Source organism: Coturnix japonica, chromosome 1, assembly GCF_001577835.2.
Source record: "Coturnix japonica isolate 7356 chromosome 1, Coturnix japonica 2.1, whole genome shotgun sequence".
In the NCBI taxonomy this organism is placed as follows: Eukaryota; Metazoa; Chordata; class Aves; order Galliformes; family Phasianidae; genus Coturnix; species Coturnix japonica.
Window position 1 is genome coordinate 109,315,995 of NC_029516.1, and position 23,787 is coordinate 109,339,781.

The 23,787-nt window shown below is 39.7% G+C and overlaps 1 protein-coding gene across 3 annotated transcripts in view; it reads right to left on the minus strand.

Annotated features, from left to right (window-relative positions):
- REPS2 (RALBP1 associated Eps domain containing 2) overlaps positions 1 to 23,787 on the minus strand; it is a 90,801-nt gene that overhangs the window by 39,432 nt on the left and 27,582 nt on the right. For 2 of the 3 annotated variants that reach the window (XM_015885979.2, XM_015885962.2), the window contains exons 2-11: positions 23,172 to 23,295; positions 21,419 to 21,567; positions 20,415 to 20,538; positions 17,038 to 17,135; positions 15,263 to 15,401; positions 12,795 to 12,858; positions 10,407 to 10,549; positions 7,255 to 7,349; positions 2,776 to 2,845; positions 682 to 747 (exon numbers count right to left, since the gene is read on the minus strand). In XM_015885979.2, coding sequence (XP_015741465.1) covers positions 682 to 747; positions 2,776 to 2,845; positions 7,255 to 7,349; positions 10,407 to 10,549; positions 12,795 to 12,858; positions 15,263 to 15,401; positions 17,038 to 17,135; positions 20,415 to 20,538; positions 21,419 to 21,567; positions 23,172 to 23,295 — 1,072 coding nt within the window. The remainder of the gene's footprint in view (positions 1 to 681; positions 748 to 2,775; positions 2,846 to 7,254; positions 7,350 to 10,406; positions 10,550 to 12,794; positions 12,859 to 15,262; positions 15,402 to 17,037; positions 17,136 to 20,414; positions 20,539 to 21,418; positions 21,568 to 23,171; positions 23,296 to 23,787) is intronic. The other variant, XM_015885971.2, reaches the window with a different exon arrangement.

The window sequence follows — 23,787 nt, forward strand, 5'->3', positions numbered from 1 at the left end:
GGTAGCTGCCAAGTGTTTCGGAAGAAGCCAGGGGAAAAAAAGGCAGAAAATGAAAAGAAAGAGTTGAGCTGGGAAATGAAGCATGCAGCTGTTGAGCAACCATGAATAAACCGAGCTGTGAGACAGAACTGCTGTGACAGACATTTTGAGTCAGTTTTCTTAATCAAGGATATCTTCATGAGTAAAAATGTTTATTCAGAAGAAAAAGAAAGCAGGTCCAGATTCTAATTTCACTGGGAAACGTCCAACATTCTTACCACTCCAGGAAAGAGGCTAACAGAGGGGAGGGCAAGTGAGACCTGATGAACTGAACTGAATGCACAGCAATTTTCTGGAGCAGCTAAGCAATTTTCACTATGTCACCCTAAAATTAAAATTTTCCAGTATTACAGGAACAAGGAGGTTATTTCAGCGCTGGAGAAAGAAAAATAGTAGGTGGTTTTACAAGAGAAAAGCCCCAGAAACAAAAGCTTGTGCTGGTACTCTAAGTGCCAAATGGCAATCTACCCTTATACTTCCTGATGGAAAACATGAATGCTGTTTTATAGCCAAAAACAAAAAAGTCATTTTAGAATAGTTACACAGTTAATGAAACATGACTTGTTTGACACTGGAGAAGAGCTTTTATCAATATGATGCTATTGCATTTCATTTGTAGTACAAAAAAAACTGCCTCCTTACCTGTTTTCACAGTCAAGTGCTGAAATTCCTTTGGTATCGCTTTGACAGCAGTGTTTACTTTAAGAGCTTGATAAAAAAAGAAAGAAAATTACTTTAAGTATAGAAAGGTCACATCTTTAGGTACCAGCTCTGAGAAAGAAGCAACTAAAACAGTATCTGTTGGAATGCTTAATAAAGCCAAATATACATGAAGAGAAATGAACAACAGCAAAACAGTCTCAGAACACCAAACATCCTGAACAGTATTCTTAAGAGCCAAATAGTCAAGAATGGAAAGGCCTATGCCCAACTTGCCAAGTAATCCCTAATTAAAGGACTCGATGTCTAAATGAAGGAAGGACACCAGAAACACTTGACAGAGCTGGGATTCATCTCTCTGAACATACAAACCCAGAAACCCAGGGTACGGCAGAGACAACTGCTTTTGGCAACTGATGCCTCATCAGCTTGCCTCAGGGCTTGTCAAATAGCACTGATAGAGACAGGATTAAAATTCAGGAAACCACAATTTTTTGTGCTCAATCCTCTCTCACTAATGCCTATACATCCTTTATAAATTTCTTTCTCAAATGTTCTTCATACACTAGCATATTTTAATGCATGTAATACACTATATTACTAACAACCACTTCTAAAGAAATCTCTCATCTTCATCTGCCTTTATCAAGTAAAACATGGGACAAGTGTGGTTCTCAGATCAAGTTCTATTTGCATGATTTCCACGCTTGATCACAACTTGATACAGTAGTGAAGCTGATCTACTTATATCATTTTGAAAAGGAAGGAAAATTTGCTCCTGCAGTCCTGAACTGCAGATTCTTTAAGTCTGGGAACAACTTCTCAGCCTGGAAAGCAATATGTTCTTTCATTTGCTGGAATAGCAACAAATGGTAGAATGAGAGAGCATTTGTTCTTTGGCTGACAAGGTAGGAATCTCTCTCTGTCATAAATACAGCAAATCCTCAGCCATTAAGGACCACATGAATTGGACAGGCTTCTCATCTGAGTTAACACATCACTTGCCCAGAACAAAGAACAAATTCTTCACCTATCATGGAAGAAAATGAATTCATCAAGTAAAAGATCTTCCCTGTATGTTTGAGAGCAATAACCTTCACAGTTCAAGTCCTGGTCTTATGCATTATGATTTTTACAGCGTAACAGACCTCAATGACAAAACACGAATTTCTTGGAACACACTGACTTATCCCAGTGTTTGACAAACACGCACCAATTTTGATAACTTTTCTTAAACCAAGGAATACAAGAAATCTGCCAAACTTGGTCACACCTGTTTTAGAATGTCATTCAGGAGTGTGGACAACCTGGTCTCAAGGCTCTGATGAGGACAGCTGCAAAGTCAAAGTCAAGAACTTTTTTTTCCTCTTTATTTATTTATTTATTTTAATGAATGCATTACCACAGCTCTGAGAATCAGGCAAGAAAATACCCACAAATGTTTCATTTCCACAGCTGAGGGACAAGGATAGCAATTGAGAATCTGAAAGGCCAGGGGGCGGAGAATATAAAAGGCAATGACCATGCTATGATCCAGGGCTGATTCTGAAAGTCCTGAGCTTCTGAGTTGAAAAAGAAAAAAATCTTCGATTTTGCTTGGTTTGCTCTCAGACTCTAAATAGCATACATGAATCTTTTCAGTTTGTCCAAAATGTTTGTTAGGTTGTTGTTTCATTCAGAATAAATGCTGACTTTGAAAGGTTGCTATTTTCTGCAAAAAAAAATATAAATCCAAAACATGGTATAATCCAGGCTCTACTCTACAAAATCCCAGATAATGATGATTACAACTTTGTTGAAATAAGGAGTGTAACATTACTTGCCTTAGGTCTAAGCCTACTTTAAAAGGCATATTTCATACAGTTCACATGGGACAGTTAATTATGGAGCAAACCTATTCATTTATTATTCTTCACATCAGCTGCTGTCAATTACCTGTCTTTTTATATCTACAGCAAAACATAACTAGCTTGGAAATTAAACATATCATTCTTTTCGTCAGCAATATATATGGAACTATCAATTAACATCTGGAATCTAAGTGAAAAAAAAAAGAAAAAAGATTTATTTGAATACCTTGTTTGTCATCTTTGCTTGTGTCTTTCACCAGGGCAGAGTTATCAGGTACCTCCTCAGATGATGTCTTCTTAAAGAGAGAAGATTATTTATTATAGATAGTCAGAGAAGACCCACACATTTAAGACTGCACACCGGTGAGAGTAAAGGTGATTTTCTCTCTTGCACCAAGATTGGATTATAAGATAAAGAAGCAGGAAAGATCTTTAAAAAGATAGCTAAGATTCTCTGCTTTTAAAGGCACACCAGTTTCACACCTGAAATTAGTTAAAGAAGCAATTCATCAGTGATTCACAAGAAACTAATGAGCAAGAAGAGACTTCCCAAAACAAAGCAGTGTCATTCTTTTTCCCTCCTCTGGGTATAACTCCTGCACTATGGTGGAAGAAACCTCCAGCCCCTTCAAAAGAGTTAGTCCCCATCTGAACAGTCTATTTAACAGTGAAAACACAAGCTGGACAGCACAGTCCGGTAGTTCTGCATCTAAAGCATTCTGATTGAGGTGGCTGATTCTTGGGCTACTTCTGTCTTTCAACATGCACTCACAGAGAAGGGAAGAATTATTTAATTAGCATGTCTTCTACAATGTCTAATGGGAAAAGTTACCACAGAATCATAGAATGGCCTGGGTTGAAAAGGACCAGAATAATCATGTCGCTTCAACCCCCCTTCTATATGCAGGGTCGCCAACCACCAGTCCAGGCTGCCCAAAGCTACATCCAGCCTGGCCTTGAATGCCTCCAGGGATGGGGCATCCACAACCTCCTTGGGCAACTTGTTCCAGTGCATCACCACCCTCTGAGTGAAAAACTTCCTCCTCATATCTAACCTAAACCTCCCTTGTCTCAGTTCAAAACCATGCCCCTTGTCCTATCACTATCCGCCCTCACAATCAACTGTTCCGCCTCCTGTTTATGCAGTCCCTTCAAATACCGGAAGGCTGCAGTGAGGATTCCCCAGATCCTCCTCTTCTCCAAGCTAAACAAGCCCAGTTCCCTCAACCTTTCCACATAGCAGAGGTGCTCCAGCCCTCTGATCATCTTAGTGGCCTTCTCTTCAGGGCTGTTCTCAAGTGGTACTCCTTAACTGTTCTTTATTTCAGCAGCAACTTATAATGCAGGAATTTGCAGCTCTTCTAACTTCTGTTGTGTAGCATACTGAGAAGGAAATAGGAACAAATTCTACAACCAACATTGATAAGAACAGTTCTGTGGCCGAAACAACAATAAAACAAATGTCAGAAACCCCACACTTCTCCAAATTTTAAGCTAATGCTGCTGGTTTGGTTTTTTTCCTAGGGAGCACACATCAGGTTACAATCCATTGAGCCTTTAAAAAAATAAATAAATAAGAAACACAGATCTTGCAGATGTGAAAAAGCAAAGCAAAACAAAACAAAAAACACCTCCAGAGTAAATTGTCATGACATCTGTTTTATAACATTGCACATGGGACTCTCCAATGCTTTTGAGGAAGCAGCACTGCAAAAACACATATTGAGGACTCTGAAAACATTTGAGCAAAACACTTAACATCCCTAGCTAGCCATGACACCCCAATTATTACAGTCAGTCCTACAAGAAAGTAAAGCAAAAAGGTCACCAGCTAGCTAGGCAACAGAGGTTGTCACATATAATAGAACCAGTGGTTCTGGATCTTCACAGACTGCTTCAAAGCAGATCAAACAAAAACAAAGAACACTGGGAGGAAGAGGCACAGAAGCAATTCGGAGTTGAATATCTCAGGACTGCCAGATCCTATTAGGATTCAGATTCATCTTTTGATGTTAGGATTTATAATCCAAGTGCATGGTAAATAGCAGCTATTGGTGCTGCTATAGCATGAGAGTGGATGAGACTTGACACTAGTCTCTCTCTTGGTTTCATTAATTGTTAAGAGTTGGCTCAGAGAATGCTTGAATTGATGGAATGATTCTCACAAAATTAAATGAATTGTGAGGGAGCTCAGAGCAACCGCAGCCAGTCATTTTATGCCTGTAGTGAGAAATCTTCCATCTTATCTTTAAGCTTTTGGCAATGAGAAGGCTTATGGAAAGGAGCCAAATGAATGGGAAGGGGGGCGAGGGGCAAGCAAACAGAATCAGAGTGAGAGACGAAAACTTGAAAATAAAAAAAGAAGAAGCAAAACCATGGTTAGAAAAAACAGACACGCCTGTCTTTCTTGAACATATTGTTACCAGTATTTGTACATTTTTTGAGTTTACCAAAGCCTGGTGTTCAAATGACATGTCTGCTGACATTATTTTCTTTCTAAATACGGTAAAGAATCATCTCTAATTTACTGTAGTGCTGTAGTTCAGCAGTCATAGTAAAAATGGTCTCCTGAAATTAAACAGACAGAATTGATGATAGATGGAAAGAGACAAAAGACATGGAGATCATGCGTAACTGATTGCACTGATAATACAGTATTTCTAACATAGTGGCCAAGTATTTAAACTGCGTTCCCTCAAATAGCCAAGCTACAAATTAAATTGCAACAGTGAATTACTGCACTTCCCACACAGTGAGATGAATGGGAGACGAATTATTGAATTTCCAAATGAAACTCATTCAAAGCATTAATTCCAAACATAAAAATATCAGTCGAACAACAACAACGAAAAATCAAGACAAAATCATTCTGAGACCAGTTTTGAGAAGAGATTTTGTGCTCCATTAATCGTGGATAACAAAGGACAAAAATAACACAGCCTTACAAAAAACTAATTGAGAGCTCTGCCCAACATGCCTAAGTCTCCTAGACAGTGAAGGAACAAAGCAAAGCCAGGGAAACCATTGTGAAAAAATCAGGTAAGTCTCACTGTTCTCAGCCAGCAGGTAATCATGCTATAGCATCATCCCAGTTTTCAACATAGCCATAAAAAACAATTGATATTACAGAACATCCTGCCACCTTGCAGAAACTAGGAATGGAGTATCAGTGCATCCAGCTGTTACCCCAAGAACAGTAGTTGACTATTTCACAGCACAGGAAGTTTTTTGCCTTTGTGGTGAGAACATCTTAAGGAGAGAGCAGAGAGAAGGCAGAGGGGATTTAACAGCTTAACTTTTGGAAATCAAATGAAAAATTAAATGTAAAATGGGGGATTTGTTGCTTGGGGTTTTTGTGAGCCTGAGAGCTTTTTTTGGTGACTTAGATTTATCCTTACTCTACACTTACATTAATGAACCATAAACAAGCAGAGCCTAAAAATAAGACATTTAATAACATGTACTGGTTAGGTTATTGGAATAACATTTTACGACCATGAAACATAAGATGACTTTGAAAGCAAGGTTTCTGAGCATTCTGAAATATATATACAAATGCTGTAGTCTCACAGTCCCAAAGGCTGTGCTACTGAAGAACAACCTTTATCACAACTCTGCAATAACAGAAGTCTGCTCTGATTATCTGGGCAATTGCTTGTGAAGACAGTATCCTAGCTGGAACAAGGACTCCCCAGACCACAGAAAACCAGAATAATACTGCTTCTTTCAAAATCCAGTACAAATGCTGTGCTTTAGTTGAGCTGCTGTACAAAAGCAATACCTACCAAGTGCCTTAGGGAGGCCACACATGTTTTCAAAGGTCCAGAAGAGAGTAGATGTTCAAAGCATTGCAGTGTTACTCAAAGTACATATTACACTTGGCTGCGTTAGAAGTAGCAGCTCATGAGGGCCTGTGTGGCCCTCCTGAGTTAAATTCAGTAGTGGAAGAGCAGAGTTCTGAGCTAGAAACACCCCAGGACAAGGCAGAGGGTTGAAATAACTGGGGAAACACTCTGCTGAGCTGGCATGACATGTCATCACTTTTTAACCTGGCAGCAGCATCAGAAGAATCTTCTATTCAATTGCAGCAGCAATGTGCAGCAATTTTCAGAGCCTTAACAATTCTGAGCTGAAAGCCCATTTTTTCAGTCAATCTGCCATTTGATTCTCTGTCATAAATGCTAAAGCCTTGAATCCCACAGTGTATTCATTCAGAGTTACAATAGCCAGGCACGCCTCAATGCCTGTTGTTAGTTCAGCATAAAAGACTGTGAAAGCTTCATTTCATTTTTTTTTTAATTATTATTTTTTAACCTCAGTAATAAGGACTTCTCCTTAATTTAGTTTTGCTTGTGACAGACTTTCATCTGACACTGTGATACTGTTTACAGTAGATCCCTAAGATTCCCTCCCTGTTTCCCCCTCAAAACAGCTTTCCAGCTCCTTATAATTACTAAGTAGACTCTTAGGTGTTATTTCCTTATGCTATAAGCTCAACAGTAAAACGGGGACTGAGTCACCTAGAACTCTACATGTGTCCATACTGCACAAAACCTTTCAGCTCCAAAGAAGCAAAGTGGAAGGAACCAGGACAAACCAAGGCAGTTTTTATCTCATCAGCATGCATGGAAATGGAGCTCTGAAAATATGAGAGTACCCTGTTGCTTGGCACTCTGCAAGAGCTGCCCAGATCACACTTCCTCACCTCCATCCGGCTGAAATCCCGAGTCGGCTGGCTGCCGGGCAATGGCTCAGAGTAAGAATCGAACAGCGCACACTCACGCAGAGGCTTCAAGGAGGCTGGAGGGGAAAGGAGAACAATAAAAAGGATGAGAAAAAAAAAAATCAACAAGAGACATGTCAACTGTGTGACTAATAGGCACTTCTTAAAACCAGTTACACACTAAAATGGAAAGCAAGTAAAAACCAAGGACAACAAACCCAGTCACTGCTGCAGTACCTACCATCTGCAGTATTCCACAACTAAACAGCACTGAGAGCAGAAAAAAAAAAAAAAAAAGAAAAGAAAAAATAGCTCTAAACTTTTCACATCAATAACCACAAGAACTGCACTTCTATTCCATAGGCTCAGGCTGATATCACTACAGAATTAGTTCATCTCACACGAATCTCCCTTAACAGATGGAAAACCTTTCTTCTTTAAGATTGGAATGCTGAATACAAAATCACCAGCTTTCAGGTCAAGTCTCTAGTTTCTGGTTATACTCTAGTTCAACTGGAGAAATTGTGCTCTTGCAAATCTGTCTTAATTTAAAATACAGTGGGTTACACACAGGCCAAATAGCTTGACAGATTTTTTGTTAACTTGTTTTAATAAAAAATTTCAGACAAGAAGGTGCTGGGTCAAATTGCCAGCAGAGCCATGCCGGGATAGAGTTTGGCCCTGCACTTGTAGCTTACAGAGCAAGCAATAAAACTAGCATGATTAATTCATTCTGAAGGGCTCTGTCTTATGCTTCGAGTCACTTTATCTGAAGCACTAATAGGCTTATCAGACACAAATATTTCCTTTGAAAAATCTACTCCATTCTGAACTTAATACAACCTAATGAAAAACAGTTTCCAGAAACCTTCATCATGTTCCAAATCAGACAAATAAAACTTAAATTTCAGAGGGAAAAAAAAATCAAACAATGAAAACACTTAAACAAAAAGTTTACTTTTAAAATCTCCTTTGACATTTTAGTATATGACAGTTTGCTTACATATCATTCCTTTTATTTTGCAACTTGGTGCAACCAGGTCCATATTCTTACTCAACATTCACAGTGGTGCAGTGTGTTGAGATGCTGCATTTTTTAATTATGCATATCTAGAGATTTCAGAATCCTGACCAGGCAGCAAAACATCTTCAGATCCTCAAATCAACAACATTAGCTTATTACCCATGGCATGTGGTGTGCCTAGAACAATTAGTCTTGTCACCTTTTCACATAGAGCAGCTTGAAACGCTTGGCTCTGTCCAACAAATGAAGAAATAATCATCTATGAAAGTGATAAATGCTCAGTGCTAAAAGGGACAAATTTTGGAAAAAGAAAAAAAAAGGACTCCTAGAGAACAACCACAGCTTACCATGCTCTTCCTTCCATGGGTGTAATGACTTGATACTACTGTAGGTAGTTATTTCTATTGTAGAGTTACAAAAAAAAATGATTTATATGAAGACTTAGAATCATAGAATGGTTTGAGTTGGAAGGGACCTTTAAGATCACCTAGTTCCAACCCCCTACTATATGCAGGGACACCTCTCACTAGACCAGGTTGCCCAAAGCCCCATCCAGCCTGGCCTTGAATGCTTCCAGGGAGTGGGATTCACAGCCTCACTGGGCAGTCTGTTCCAGTGTCTCACCACCCTCACAGTGAAGAATTTCTTCCTAATACCTAGTCTAAATCTACCCTCTTCCAGTTTAAAGCCATTTTCCCTCATACTGTTGCTACCTCCCATTTAAAAAGTTCCTCCCCAGCTTTCATGTAGGCCCCCCTCAGGTACTGGAAGACCATTATAAGGTCTCCTTGGAGCTTTCTCTTCTCCAGTCTGAACAGCCCCAGCTCTCTCAGCCTGTCCTCACAGGGGAGGTGCTCCAGCTCTCTGATCATCTTCATGGCCCTTTCAGGACCTGTTCCAACAGCTCCATGCTGTCAGTCTCAAAGTACAGTGACCTGAGGATCTCTACCCACGGCAACTCTAGTTTAAAGCCCCCCTGATTAAATTGGAAAGCTTTCTGCCAAAGGTGGTTTTCCCCTTGTCTGACAGATGAACATGCCAACCTCAGCCTGCAAGACGGAGCTCATAAGCTATTTTATGATGACAACAGGAGTAAAAGTGGTGGCACTGGAGGGAAAAGGGTAGTTGTAATTATGACAAGGGAATGTAATTAGTGAGACTAAAATTGAAGAAGGTTTGGATGTACAGATTTTACAGGAGCTTCTCCCATTGGATATGAAGATCATAGAACATGATTCCACCAGAAATTACTGATGCAGGGTGAATATTTAATTTTTCTAACTGCAGGTTGATTTGCTCTTTTCCTGTCTTTTAATATATTCAGTGTCATCAAATTTAATGGAGATTTTATTAAGTCTGAAATATTATCCCTTAACACTGTAATTATCATCTGTGATTAATCCTCCTTGCCCTAAAAAGCCATGCACATTTTTCAGATTGAACACCATATTTCAATGTTCATTCATAATTACAAGAGATGTAACTGAAGAGAACTAATGAAAGGGCACGTTTCTCACTACACATTGTTACTGAGGTATGTTAAACACTGGAATAACTTATCCTTGTTTTTCACAAACTGTTGTAATCCCCGTCATTAGCAAAAATTAATTACAGCAGAAGCTGTGGATTACATAACATGAGTTAAAACAAAAAGCACCCTTTCATACAACTGGTGACTGAATGCAACAACATATTGCATTCAGTAATTTCTAAAGCAGTCCAGTCCTGCTTTAAACACATCTTCAAAAAACAGATATATAAGAAAAAATAACTAAGAGTTAAAAGCCTTGCTTGTCTTGCTGCATTATCATAGCTACACATAATCATCTGCCACTTTTGCTACAATAGAGCCTAAAGTACACTGGAGCAGACAATCAGACAGAGGCAGGTAACTGTTACATGTCACACTGTTGTTTTGTGCTTTCATACATCCACTCTTCAACAACTGCATCATAAACACAAATTAGAAACACATGCCTTAAAAACCAAGTGGGGAGCCACTACGCAATGAACTCAGCTCCACCTGCAATGTGGAAAATTAAACCCTGTTTACAAGCATTGTGAGTTTCTGAGGAGGATGTAGGACTTAAACCTGTTGCAGGTACATTACCTGCTTGGAGGTAGTCTGGCAGCAGTGTCTCAGGCAGTGTCTCAGGCAACTGGTAACCATTCTTCCTTGCAACCACCAGATGGAAAGCAGCACAAAACTCAGGGAGTGTCAGAGCCCCATCGCAATCCACATCACTCAGCTCCCTGCAGGTACAACAGTCACATATTTACCAAGCCATCCCCTCAGGGAAATGTACACATGCAACCACAGAGGATGGAGAAATAAAGCTTTGAAGACAGGTATTCTGATAGAGGACAACCACCATTTTTTCTACTTGATCGTAACTATTAAAACTCCTAGTACCACAGAAGAGACTGCGTTGGAAGGGACCTTACAGCCTACCCAGCCCCAACCCCTGCTGTGGGCAGGGCTGCCCTGGGCCCCATCCAACCTGGCCTTGAGAACCTCCAGGGATGGGGCACCACAGCTTCTCTGGGCAGCTGTGCCTCACCATCCTCTGGGTAAAGAATTACCTCTTAATGTCTAATCTAAATATCTCCTCATTTAGTTTAAAGCAAACATCCACATCTGGCATCACGGGCCAACATAATAAAGTAGAAAGCATTATTTCTGGAGCAGCCCTTGCACATATCTTGCATTTCTTAGGGTGAAATCAACTTTCTAATGGTTGAAAGCAGTTTTGACTAACCCATGCAGGATCTTAAGCCAGTTCAAGCAAAGTTAAAAACAGACTTCAGCAAATGTTTAATCAGCAACAAAGACTAACCCCAAGAAAGTAGGTAAATTAAAGTTCTTGATGTTTCCCAATATTGTTAACTGCACATTAAATCTCTTGTTCCTTTAACTCTAGAATGCTCACAAAACAATAAACCTGGGCTTCAGGTATCCAAGAATTCAATTATATAAATTAACTCCTGTGCCAGAAGTAAGTAATATCTTACTGTTACAGTTATTAAAATAAATAAACATATAAGTTTTGACATTTTGAAAATAACAATTACATTTTCAAGCTGCTGAGGTCATGGTGACAAAGACTGAAACATCCCACACACTTAACAGAGTAGAACAATTGATAAATCACTACAAAATTATTATTATATACTAGAAAGGAATGCTTTCTTTGAATTTTGTGCAGAGAATAACCTACGTGAACAATACAAATACAACGTGTTCTACTAACATATTGGCTTAATCTGTTCTTCTTATATAATCTTTTCTTCAAATTCAAATACTGACTTCCCCTAACAGAATGCATCTTTGGTTGTGTTTCTGTTGGTTTTTTTTCACAGAAACATAGAATGGCCTGGCTTGAAAAGGACCTCAAAGATTATCTGGTCTCAACTCCCTGCTATGTGCAGGGTTGCCAACCACCAGACCAGGCTGCTCAGAGCCACATCCAGCCTGGCCTTGAATGCCTCCAGAAATGGGGCATCCACAGCCTCCTTGGGCAACCTGTTCCCCTGTGTCACCACACTCTGAGTGAAAAAATTCCTCCTTGTATCTAACCTAAATTTCCCCTGTCTCAGTTTAAAACCATGCTCCCTTGTCCTATCACTATCAACCGATGTAAACAGTTATACCCCCTCCTGTTTATGTAGTCCCTTCAAATATTGAAAGGCCACAATGAGGCTTCCCCAGAGCCTTCTCTTCTCTTCCCCGAGCAGCTTTGTTGTGTTGTTGGCTTTTAACTTTTATTTTCTTGACTTACAATCTGCCCTGAAAAGATTCCAGACATATTCTTGGACCTCAATAGATGTTTAGGCTCTTGCAAGCTTTTCTTCATATCTATCCTCACAAGAGCTTATATTAAGTAAAAACTCATCAGCATTTTTGAACAGCAATTAAAACTGTCTTCCTACCTAGATGCAAGGAAGACACTGACTTACAAAGCACCATGTTGTTTATGAAAAGATTATAGAATCCTTGTCAAATTTTATCATGTACAGTTCCATCTGCAATTGTTTCTAAATAAGTTCATTAAAAGGAAGTGTGGTGCTTCATTAGAAAAGCATTGATGAATTACGTAGTTGTACTTACCAAAAATTAGGCATTAATTAGGCCTCATCTGACAAAACAAAGCCAGAACTATAAAGCCAACAACACATATAAATATTCCAAATGTGTCTTTCTCTACACGAAAAATGTCATTTTGTTGAGCTAATGAAGTTCCTTTATCACACTTAGGAACATCTCTCAGTTACGCTGCTGTTCAAGCCTTCCCCGTCCTGCTGAGCAGGCAAACATCCCTGCAGAAAACAAGCGTGTCAGGAAGATCAATGAGCACCCTGCTGCTTGGGCCTGAGAATGATTCTGGAGATAAGAGCGATAATTAGAACTGAAGACACTTTTTTAATTCAAAAAGAATTCTTCAATTAAGTATCTTTTGAAAAACAGGATACAGATCCCAAACGCTACTACAGTACTTACCAGATGTGAGAAAGCTCTGGGATGGGCAGCTTTGATTTCGTGAAGAAATTCTTTGCAACGGAACCTGTTGGGAAACCAACTTATCAACTGCTAGAAATTGATTCTCCAGTTGTTTTGGCTGGGGCATCTGCACCAGAAGCAGCTGGTTACTGTACATTCAGTAGGCACTAGGATTAACTGCATCCTAATGTAGCTGTTGGACCATTTGTGACAGAGATATCCAGACAGAGCTGTTGACCTCATTTCCCCATTCCCTCCACATGGGAAAAATAGATAAAAGAAAAAACGGTTCACTGATAGTGATTATAACTAACACATTACCATGTCACCAAGGATGAAATAACGGACACAAACAGCTCTGCTTCACTCAGAAGTCACGTGCATGGCAGTGCAGTGCTGCAGTGTCTGCTATTCTCCCAAACTGCTGCTTCAACCACAACATCACCTTGAATGGCCCAAATGTGAAATAAGCACATGGGCATATTGCTACTGGGGCAGCACAAGTTCTTTGTGTTCTGGAAGCCCTGCCAGGATGCAAGCTTACAAAACCTACGTTGGTATTTTACAGAATGTAAGGTAACACACACTTCTAGGTCGATACCCCTTTTTTCTTCATGCATTCAGGTCAGATCACCCACTGCAGTACGTGAGAAAGGCTTTAACTAGGACAGGTCAGGAGACAGCTAGCGCAGCATGTCATCTCTGGAGCCAGATGTCAAGAGAGGAGGACAAGACCTTGACAAAGCCATGTAATAATACAGCTCCAGAATATCCCCTCAAGGTCTGACCAGGGCTAGGACTGAAATATTCAGTAACTACTGATGGATTTTCATATGATAGATTTCTTAAATAAATTCCTAAGCCTAAACAAATTTCTAGCACCTGCATCACCCCACAGCAAAGATTTCTACAGCTTAATTATTTTAAGACATTGTGGGAAGCTCACATTCATCACTTATAAACAGTAAGACTGTATGTGTAAGGGCTGTCTGAGAGTCTCACTCAACATAAATAAAATTCAGAGCTCCCCGAGAAGCTCTATATGAGTGTACACACACACAGAGTCACAGATGTATATGGGTGTTTGAGGAAATGAAGTGTAGTTGAACAACCAGTTTCTCCCTCGAGTAAATTATACAAAAGAAACTTGACTGAGGAAAAGCATTGCAGAAGCATTAATTTCTGTCAGTATCAGGTAATTCACCACAGAATCAGAGTTGGAAAGGAAGGTCCTACAAGATCATCTAGTCCTACCATCCTTCTATAACCATTACTACCCACTAAGTTACTAAACCATATCTTGTAGCACCTCATCCAGCCTAGTCATTCATCCAAACCTTTGGCTCCATTCAAGGGTGCTGAATCCCAGATGATGCTGAAGAGCAGCAGTACAACTGGACTCAGAAAAACGTCCTTAGTGTTAACACTGCAACTTCTTTGACAGTCTGTCAGTACCTGCAGGAAAGCATCTCACAGGCACCCTGATCCTTCCATTCATAATAGAAATGCAATCTCAGTATGCTATTACTACAATTATACCACGTATGTATTCTCCAACAATTGCTTTTAACCACCTTGAGGTCAAAATCTCAGTCCCTCAGAACCATAAGCCCTCAGGCTTGATACACAGATCAGTTAAACACGTGCTTAACTTTCATCATATGAAAGCTGTCACTTTTCTGTTGAGAAAGTTAAGCCCAAGCCTATAGAGTTTTCAGTTCAATAAACACTGCAGATGTGATCTACAATTACATACCATCAGAATATTAGCTCATCTTAATATTCACCAAACCACAATGCTTCTCCTTAGAGGTATTTTCTCATGACCAAACATTTAGTGTTGCCTCAAGTCTGAGTAGAAACTCTCAAAGGTTTCAAATCATTCACTGGAAATAAATAGGTAACTACTTTGTTTTAGTGTGAAGTCACAAGTTTTTATGTCTTTTTCCCCTTAGCTCTGCAAGCAGCTTAACCAAGGACAAAACCATAATGCATACCATTACTGCTGCCAACAACAACACCTGTGAAATGGGACAACGGGAGTGCAGATGTGTATTGAAAAGCACTGTTTGGATTTCTACGAAAGATGTATTAGGGAGATAATAAAGCCTTGCCTGATTCTCCAATCGCAGAGTAAACTTGCAGGGATAAAAATGAATGGGAAAGAGATCTGCAATATTGAAGAGTATCTGCAAAACTGAAGGGGGTACGATGTATTTTGCTTTTCAAATAGTTACCCTTTAGAACAGAATCAGTTCTGAAAGAATTACTATCCATACCTAGGAAAAAAACATAATACCCACAGTACTGGTCCTGTTTCTTTAAGTTGCCTGCCTTTAAAAATAAATCATGATCAACTTGTGTTCATAAGCTCATTAAAGAGAAAACAATTAATTCAACTACTTAATATTTCACATCTCTCAACCTGGTTCCCCTACTCAGAGTGGACATGTTTTGGTAAAAATTACCTGAAATAAAGGAGTTCAGATCGGGCTGCAGGGACTTGAACTGGTTGACATAGTAGTCTCTCTGCTCTTCGGTTATCCTCCAAGGGTCATCTGAGTAATGGGCACTGCTGTCCGGCTGCTCCCGCTCCACTGAAAGAGACTGAGAAGAGGGCCATTGGCACCAGCTGAGAGGGTCAGGCAGGGCTCTGGGAACCTCAACAGACCAGATTCATGCTGTTCTAGCAGCAGACAAGTATTTCAGAAAGATGACAAGCAGAAATGGCCATGTTGGTTACTGTCTTGTTACTTTTAACACCAAGGCTAATAATTTATCTAGGCAATTAAAGGAAGTTTTAGATTACCAAAGCTAAAAGAAAAACAAAATCTCACTAGTGCTGAACACAGTAAAGTCCACGTCACCCCTTACCACCTCTGGATTAATTTTGGGGTTTCAGCCATGCATTACAATCTGAACTGAACACCACACACCTAACATGGGGCTAGTAATGGACCTACATCTATACATGTGCAGTGCAGTGCCTGACTTTTTAGCTCTTCTAAGAAACTATTTAGCCTTGGAGAGATGCTGTATCTACAGAGCTTGTCTGCCTCTGGATCCACAGCTCACTCAAGGTAATTTGGTACACATTTCACTCAGATGTGCATGCCCTCAGGAATCCCCTTAATTTTCTATCACTTCCCACAGCTTGAGTAAAAACCACAACTTGGAGAAAAAGAATATTCTGGAGGACGTTGTATTCCTTTATTTACATGCTTTTCTCATTGATTCTAGAGGAGGGCTGCCAATATAATTAGGGCCTTTGTTGAACAGAAATGACTTGGTGTACAAGATGCTTTGGGTCTGGATGACAGCTCTCATAAAGAGGGAGGGGGCTAAGAAAGACCAAACAGGTTCCAATCACCTCCAAAACCCTTTTTCTGACAGACATCACTTATTTTAAGAATCAAAGCAAAATACTGGTTCTGAAATACATCAAAAGATCCCCGAAACAGGCAACTGCATACACTTGTAAATTAATTTTCATTTCAAAGTACTGCACAAATGCACTCAATTTCATTACCAGTTTGCACAAATTATACGGCATTATCACTAGATCTTTCCCTGAAGCTTTGGTGACATTTTACTATGGGATGCTACACACTACAGAAAAGCTACAAAGTCCCTGAGCTGCATTCATTTAGGAAAAGCTCCCCCTTGGGAGAGCTCTGTGCCTCCTCAGGGCAAACTCTGTTTGCATAAGAAACGTATAGCAGGCTCACTGGAACATCAGAAAAATCTGCTTTGGCAAAGAGCAGGAAAACATAGGACCCACTTCTTAAGAACAATAAATGACCATAAATCTGTTTATTCTGCTTGAGCTGTCATCTCATAAACTAGGGTAAAAAAGAAATACACACAATATTGGACCATAACTCTCTGCAGGTGTTACAGATGACATCCTAACTCAAGCAGGAATCTCAGTGAAACCTAATATATTTCAAATTAAAATGTTTTGCCTCTGCTAGGATAACCTCACGATTATTTTTAACTTTTCTCAGTCTAGTTATCCTTTCTAAGACATTTGGTGCTTCTCATTTTACTTAGCTTCAGCAATTTAATTGGATCATTCATTTTAATTTCTACTTCCTTTTTCTTACACTAAAAAAGCACCCTTCAGTCTCTTGTCTGAAAATACTGTAGAGAACATTTTAATTTTTTAAAGTGAGAGTTCTTTTTTATTTTCTCAACTGCTTTATTAGTAATATTGCTAAAGAAAAGACACATAATTCATTACCCGACTAAGAGTTGAACATGCGAGAGCAGGTTTGGCCCCGTAATTCCCTGATGACGATCCATCTTGCTGGTGAGTAGAGTGTCTGACTTCATAGGGAGCTACAGACATTTAAAATGAGTACATAAATGAAAGGATAATCCAAAAGCAAAAAAATAAATCCTGCAAGTATAACTGACCTTAGTATTACAGAACAGGGAGTCTTCAACAACAAAATGCCAGCTCCATACGTATACTGAGATGTTACTGATAGAAATCATCATTATATATTAGTAGATAACAGAAAGCATTATTGATAATGTGTAAATATATGTCTATATATTCTGCTTATACATTTATATATTGTCTTTTCTTACACCTTTATATAGCAGAAGAGAGCATTACAAGTAGTAAGAAATAGTTGAGCTGCAAAACAATATGCTTTGACAATGCTATCAAACAGTAAATCCCTGATGTTCTATATGCTAATCTTCCACATGCTATTCTTCCCCCTTTCCCTGACTTCTGTCGAAAATCAAAATACGTGACTCACCACTTGTCATTATTTGGAGTAAAGTTAGTCAAGAAAAGTAACAATTGCTCCTTCTTTTGTCAAGGTAAGTCACTTGCATTCCACTGCAGTAAATATAGTAAGCAGTGACATAACGGCACATTTAAGAACAATGTTTTAAAAATAGGTCAAGTATGCAAATGCAAAGGCAACTCGCTTGCAAACTCTTACAGAGGTGAAAACTTTTGCTTCTGGCACATTTAAAATACAGCACTACATTGACAGTCAGCATTAGGTAGACAAAATTTAACAGAATCTTGATGAAAAGTGAGACCAAGAAATCTTAACACTTTTGAGCTCACGAAGACCTTAAAAGCCACATTTCTGAACTCCTCGCTTTCCTTAGTGACTTATCCTGTATCGGTGTCTATTTTTATTCCTGTACAATTATGTTCTAATTTCAGAAGGAAAAAAAAAGAAAAAAAAAAACCACAGGAAGGAAGTTGGAAAATATACAGAAGTACTTTAGGAGGAGATTTAAGCATCAGGTCACTGCTATGTGTTTGCAAGCAAGAAAATCTTCAAAATTACATGGAAAAAAAAGAGTAAAATCTACTGGTATTTGGATACTGATGAACACAGAGCAAAGGCTGATCATTAAATCACACTGTCCCAATTTCAGAATCACTCATTCAGTATAAAATACATTTACTGAGATCGCTTTTGTGATCTTAGTACACAGTGCTGTTGTTTTCAAGTCTGTCCTCTTGCGTGCTCACAGGAAACTGGAAGGTTCTTAATTTAAAAGGCCAGAATGAATCAGTACGTCATGAAGCCCAGCCCTTTGGTACAGCACAGGTCCTAACATGTTATTCAGAACACATTTGGATAAAGATTTCCTTCTGGAAAGGCATCCAATGCTGAGCTGAAAACATCTATGTCCTTATTTTAATCCCCAGTGCTTTCTGAAAAATACATACAGTGCTCTACTCCTCCAGGATTTTACCAATTCAAGCAGCTGAATGATTAGTTTCAGAAGTTGATATACCTGGATTGGATGCTGCTGTTTTTATGTATTTTGCACAAATACTGATTGATCCTGTGAGAAGTTTGACTGAAGTTACCATCGTAATCAAATTCCTAGGCACTCCACCCCATCATACCAAAAAAACCCCAACATATTGTTGACAGAGACTGGAAAAAAATCCCAGAAAACAGTAGAGATCACTACTATGGGCAGCTTTGATGTCTCCCTCCATCCTTATGTGCTGGTCTTCAGGATGCCTGCCTCTACTGGTCTCATTCATCAGAGTGAAAAACACGTCCTACCAGAAGGCAACCTTACTAACATGGCTTATTGCAGAAGTCATCCATTACTGTTTTGACCAGTTATGCTAAGGGTGGGGTGGGAAAAAGTCCTGTTTCTGAATGAATAGTGGTTTACCTAGCCAACAAATGGAATGCCTGCAACTCAGCACTAATATGATTTTCATATTATTGACAGTGTTGAACACTTCCTTATCATGGCTGTAAGGAGTTTCTAAATGTTGTACTAGCTCTGTTTTTTCCACTCATTCATAAACAAAAACAATTACTGAGGGACTTCTAACTAAAGGATTGCTACATGCCAGTGTCTGCTATCTTCACCACCTTGGTCACCAGATGCTACAATTAGGAGAGCACAGACACCCTACTATTAACAGGAGCACCTCAAGCCTTTGTAAAGACTGGCTCCTGCTCTGCTATCCTCTGACCAAAACTAGAAAATTTTGCCTATCTCTTTAAAGGAAGGACAGCATTGTAGTGCCTTATTTTTATCTGGTTTGTCTACATTATGCTGTAGGACTGTGTTTATATTCATGTCCCATTGTAATTTCCGTTATAAAATCAGACAGATTTTTATCACTTCCTTCAAAGGAAAATTCATTGTATATCTAAATACTAATACAGTATCTACTGAAATCATGAGTACTGCTGGCTCATGGTCACCCTGTTGTCCACCGAGACACCCAGGCCCTTCTCCACATAGTTCCTTCCCAGATGGTCAGTTCCTAACCCATACAGATGTGTTAAGTTATTCCTCCTCAGGTGCAGGACTCTGCACTTCCCCTTACTGAACCTCATTAGGTTCCTCTCTGCCAAACTCCCCAGTCTGTCCAGGTCTCACCGAATGGCAGCTCAGCTTTCTTGTGCATTGGCTGCTCCTCCCACTTTCATATAATCAGCAAACTTGCTGAGGGTGTACTCTACCCATTCATCCAGGTCACTGATAAAGATGCTGAACAAGACAAGACCCAGTACTATGATGATAGAGAGCAGCTTGGTAATCACTTCTGCCAGCTTCATCAACACTCATTGGCACATCCTGTCAGGGCCCATGGATTTGAATACGTCAGGCTTGCCTAGGCAACCTCTGACCAGATCTGCTTTGACCAAGATCTGCTTTCCCCTCCCTAGACCCTTTCTATTATCTCCAAAGTCTGGAATTTCCAAGAGGCAGTCTTAGTAATGAAGACTGAAGAAAGGAGAGTGTTCACTAACTCCTCAGTGCCCTCCGTTACCAGGGCACACACTCTGAAAATACTTACAAACATATCCACTGTGATATATTACAGGCACTCTTGCCAGGGACTACGCATGAGCATTCATCTGTGAGCTGTGAAACATAAATCTAACTAATTTACCTGAAAGTAAACAAGAAGGAAGGACTGAATGATGAAAGAAAAGCTTTTAGGCACAATAAAATGATTGGATCACTTTCCAAAACAGGGGTATAATTAAATTTTAAAACCTTTATGTTGACTGTCAATTCCATTCGAAACTTGGATGCTTCTGAGAAGAGGAAAAAGAATAACTGAATACTTTGTGCACATCTCTACTTTTATCCTACCTCCATGCTGCTGCTCCAGCCCACTTCTTGATTTACCATATCCATAAGTTAAGGGTGTTTTCTGGTAGGTAGACGGAGAAGCAGGAGGTGAACAGATCGGAGACATTGGTGGAGACTTGGGTTCCTGTTTCAAAAACACATCAACACAGAAAGGAATCCTGAGATGACAACAAAACCAAGTAATTCTGCACAGCAGTCTAAACACGTACAGCATGATGAACAAAGAAGAGAAAAACACTGCAATTTCCTCAGACCACCTATAACCAAAAAATCTCTCACTAAAAAACAGATGAATTTGGTATTGAAACTTCTAGAATGAAGTATGGTAATAGCATAACAAAGCTTTAAAACAGTTTAGGACAATCTACTTCCAAACATGCCTGAAGAAGTGTCTGCTGGAGGCTTAACATGAGTCAACTGGCAGTTTAGGACAAGAGAAGCTGGGATGGTGTTTCACTGTGGACAAGAGGAAGGTGTTTTCTGGACTACCCCTGGAGGAGATTAGAAAGGAAGGAAATACAGTGGCCTATCCCACCCAGAAACAGTGGCTAATAACCAGCTCCCCCATTTCAGCACCTCTTCTCCAATTGAATCTTTCTATAGCAACGAAGGACCAGGCCTGCCATGAAAATTTCCTCATTTTCCTTTTTATTCCTCCTAGAGCAGAGAGATTTCTGTTTGCACCTCCTCCCCTTGACCTCTCCAAGAAATAGTACCACACTCAGTAGAACAACGCTGGAAGAACTTACACAAAATATTTACAGGGCTGACAGTTTTACACATGCTTACATAAAGAAATTTCCCTCAGGGTAAACTGATACGAGATATCATCAAAACAAAAACAAGAGCCCAGTCCTGACGGTGATTATTAACATGTAAGGAGCTCTTATTCAGTACAGTGCTGCAAAACTGCATCCACTCACACAAGTGTCATCACTTCCATGACCAGACCCAAATGCAGCATGCACAATGAAATACTAGCCTGAAGGAGACAGGCCCGTTACCTGTTTGTCTCCTTCATCTGTTCTTTTGTAGGAATTTTTTTCCAGAGTTGCATGTGGAGCCTGAAACTTAACTCCATGGAGCTCTGCTGGAGTCCCATAGCGTACTTCGCTGTCATTTTTCAGTGCCATGAACCGTGGCAGAGGCAATTCTTCATTAAAAGAGAGAAACGTTCAATTGGGACTTCATAACATTGAAAGTCCTTGAAGCAGTACCATATTGTAAAACCAGTGAAAAGTTTATCTATTAAAGAGAACTACTTCTATTTTGTAACATCTATAAACGTGCAACTACTGTGATTACTTTCTGTCTTAATATAAATGTGAATGTTACACAAAACTACGTTTGCCATATTTATGCATTATCTCAATGCAGAAAGAAAGAAGCCTTATGCACATTATTAAAGCAAGAGGCAAACTCATTTTCTGACTTGGAAATGTTGTCTTTAGTAAAAAGAACAGTTTCCCATAGAAACTCTGTGACTGATTAATTCATTAGGTTGGGATGACAGCATTCTCAGTGCTTTCATCACACAAAGGAGCAAATTAAAAGTGGTGGGGTTCAGAGTCGAGGTCAGGACCCAGTGAGATGGGGGTACCATTTCATCTCTGCTCTGCAGAGCAGAAGAGTGACAGTTAAGCAAATGCATCTTTAAGACAATTCATGACTAGATTAGGGGAATGTTATTAGAAACTATTATTTTTGTGCAGTCAGACCTTAAGATCAATGGGACTAAAATTAACAGAACATAGTGTTCAAGATCGAACCATGCACAACCTCTGTAATCATTTACACCTACAATTGCTGCCAGAAAGAAAAAGAAATCAATGTAGCTTTGTTGCATGCTACTCATCCCACTCTAAAATCACTACCATTTCAAGAGAAAATGCAATTAGCACTGGAAGCATTTGAGGAGTAAGTAAGCAGGTTGTCAATAGGGAGGCTGCAAGCACCCTTGTTCACTCAAATTGGTGGATGATGCACAGCTGCTGTGCTTGTAACACATACATGCACACAGTGTATTTCACTTCAGTTCAGGTTTCTTACTCAGTTTGTTTTTTCTCAGACCGACAGTGTCATCCTTAGAAAGGAGCACAGCACAAGAGAAAGTTGCATAAGTGGAAACCCTCCTCATCTTCAGCCTGAGGCCTGATAAGGCTGAGCAAGGACCGCCAGGGCAAGAAGATCCAGCTCCCTCCGTGCAGTCACTGTGACAATTCTGCAGCTGGAACTGCTTTCTCTCTTCACCACTTGAGTTTGATCTGCCTCTTAAGAAGCATTTATCCCCATCAAAGTGGTACATCTACTATTACCGCCACTACTTTGCGAAGAACAGAGCTCTTTTAAATTACATCTATCATACGTTGCCATACCTACTGATACAATGCATTATTTTATCCCAAACAATCCTCCATCTGAAGCAGCTACCGGTTACCACTCAGAGGCCTTAGGGACCAGAGTAGAGTCCAAAGGTAGCAGGGAAGTGTACCTACAGCACTGACTGGCTGTCACCTGGCAATCCCTTCATGAGACGCAGCTGCAGTCCTACCTCAGCCACACGTGTCATTCAGTGCAATGTTTTACCATTTTTTCACTCATAGAAAGTAACATCACCTCCTACTCAGCCTAGGTTCCTCAAAACACACTGATTTCACAGACAAATTAGAAGAAAAGTTCACCGCCACCGAAAGCTTGCAAGGATTAAAGACAGGGAAAAACAAGCACGGAGTGCTGCAAGCAACGTTTGTTACTCACCATTCTTAATGCTCTCAATCCGTACTGGGAACCCTGATTGTGCTGCCGCAATTAACTTCAAAGCAATGTAAAACTGAGCAGGACCAAAATAGCCCACGCGTTTGGCTCCACAAACTTCTGTGATCTAAGAGAAAAGAGACACATTCTTAGTAAAACTCATTTCACTCTTTCAGGGAATATAAACAGCTCTGTGTACACAAGCAACGAAATGTGTACTTTAAAGTTCAAAAAAAGTTTATTGTATTTAAAGTTATCTATTAAATGTATTTGTTCTGACTGCTGTCTGATCACATTCCCCTTAGTACATCAGAGACCAGTAGTTATTTATTATCATTTTCAGGTACAGCGAAGGGTAGCAGAGCTATCCTAAAATGATTTATTTGCTTTCATATTATGCATGATTTTAACAGCAGGTGAAATGATTGCTTATTTTGCACATTGTTTAGTCAGATGTTCCCAGTGCAGGAGCTGTGGCGTTCACAGAAATACATTTAGTCCTTACAACCACTGTAACTGGAATGGCAAACTCAGTACAAGAAATTCCCCCTCCTGCTACTTCCATGCTGTCTCACAGGCCACGATGGTGTCTCTGAATCCTATTGTTTTTAGTCTGCTT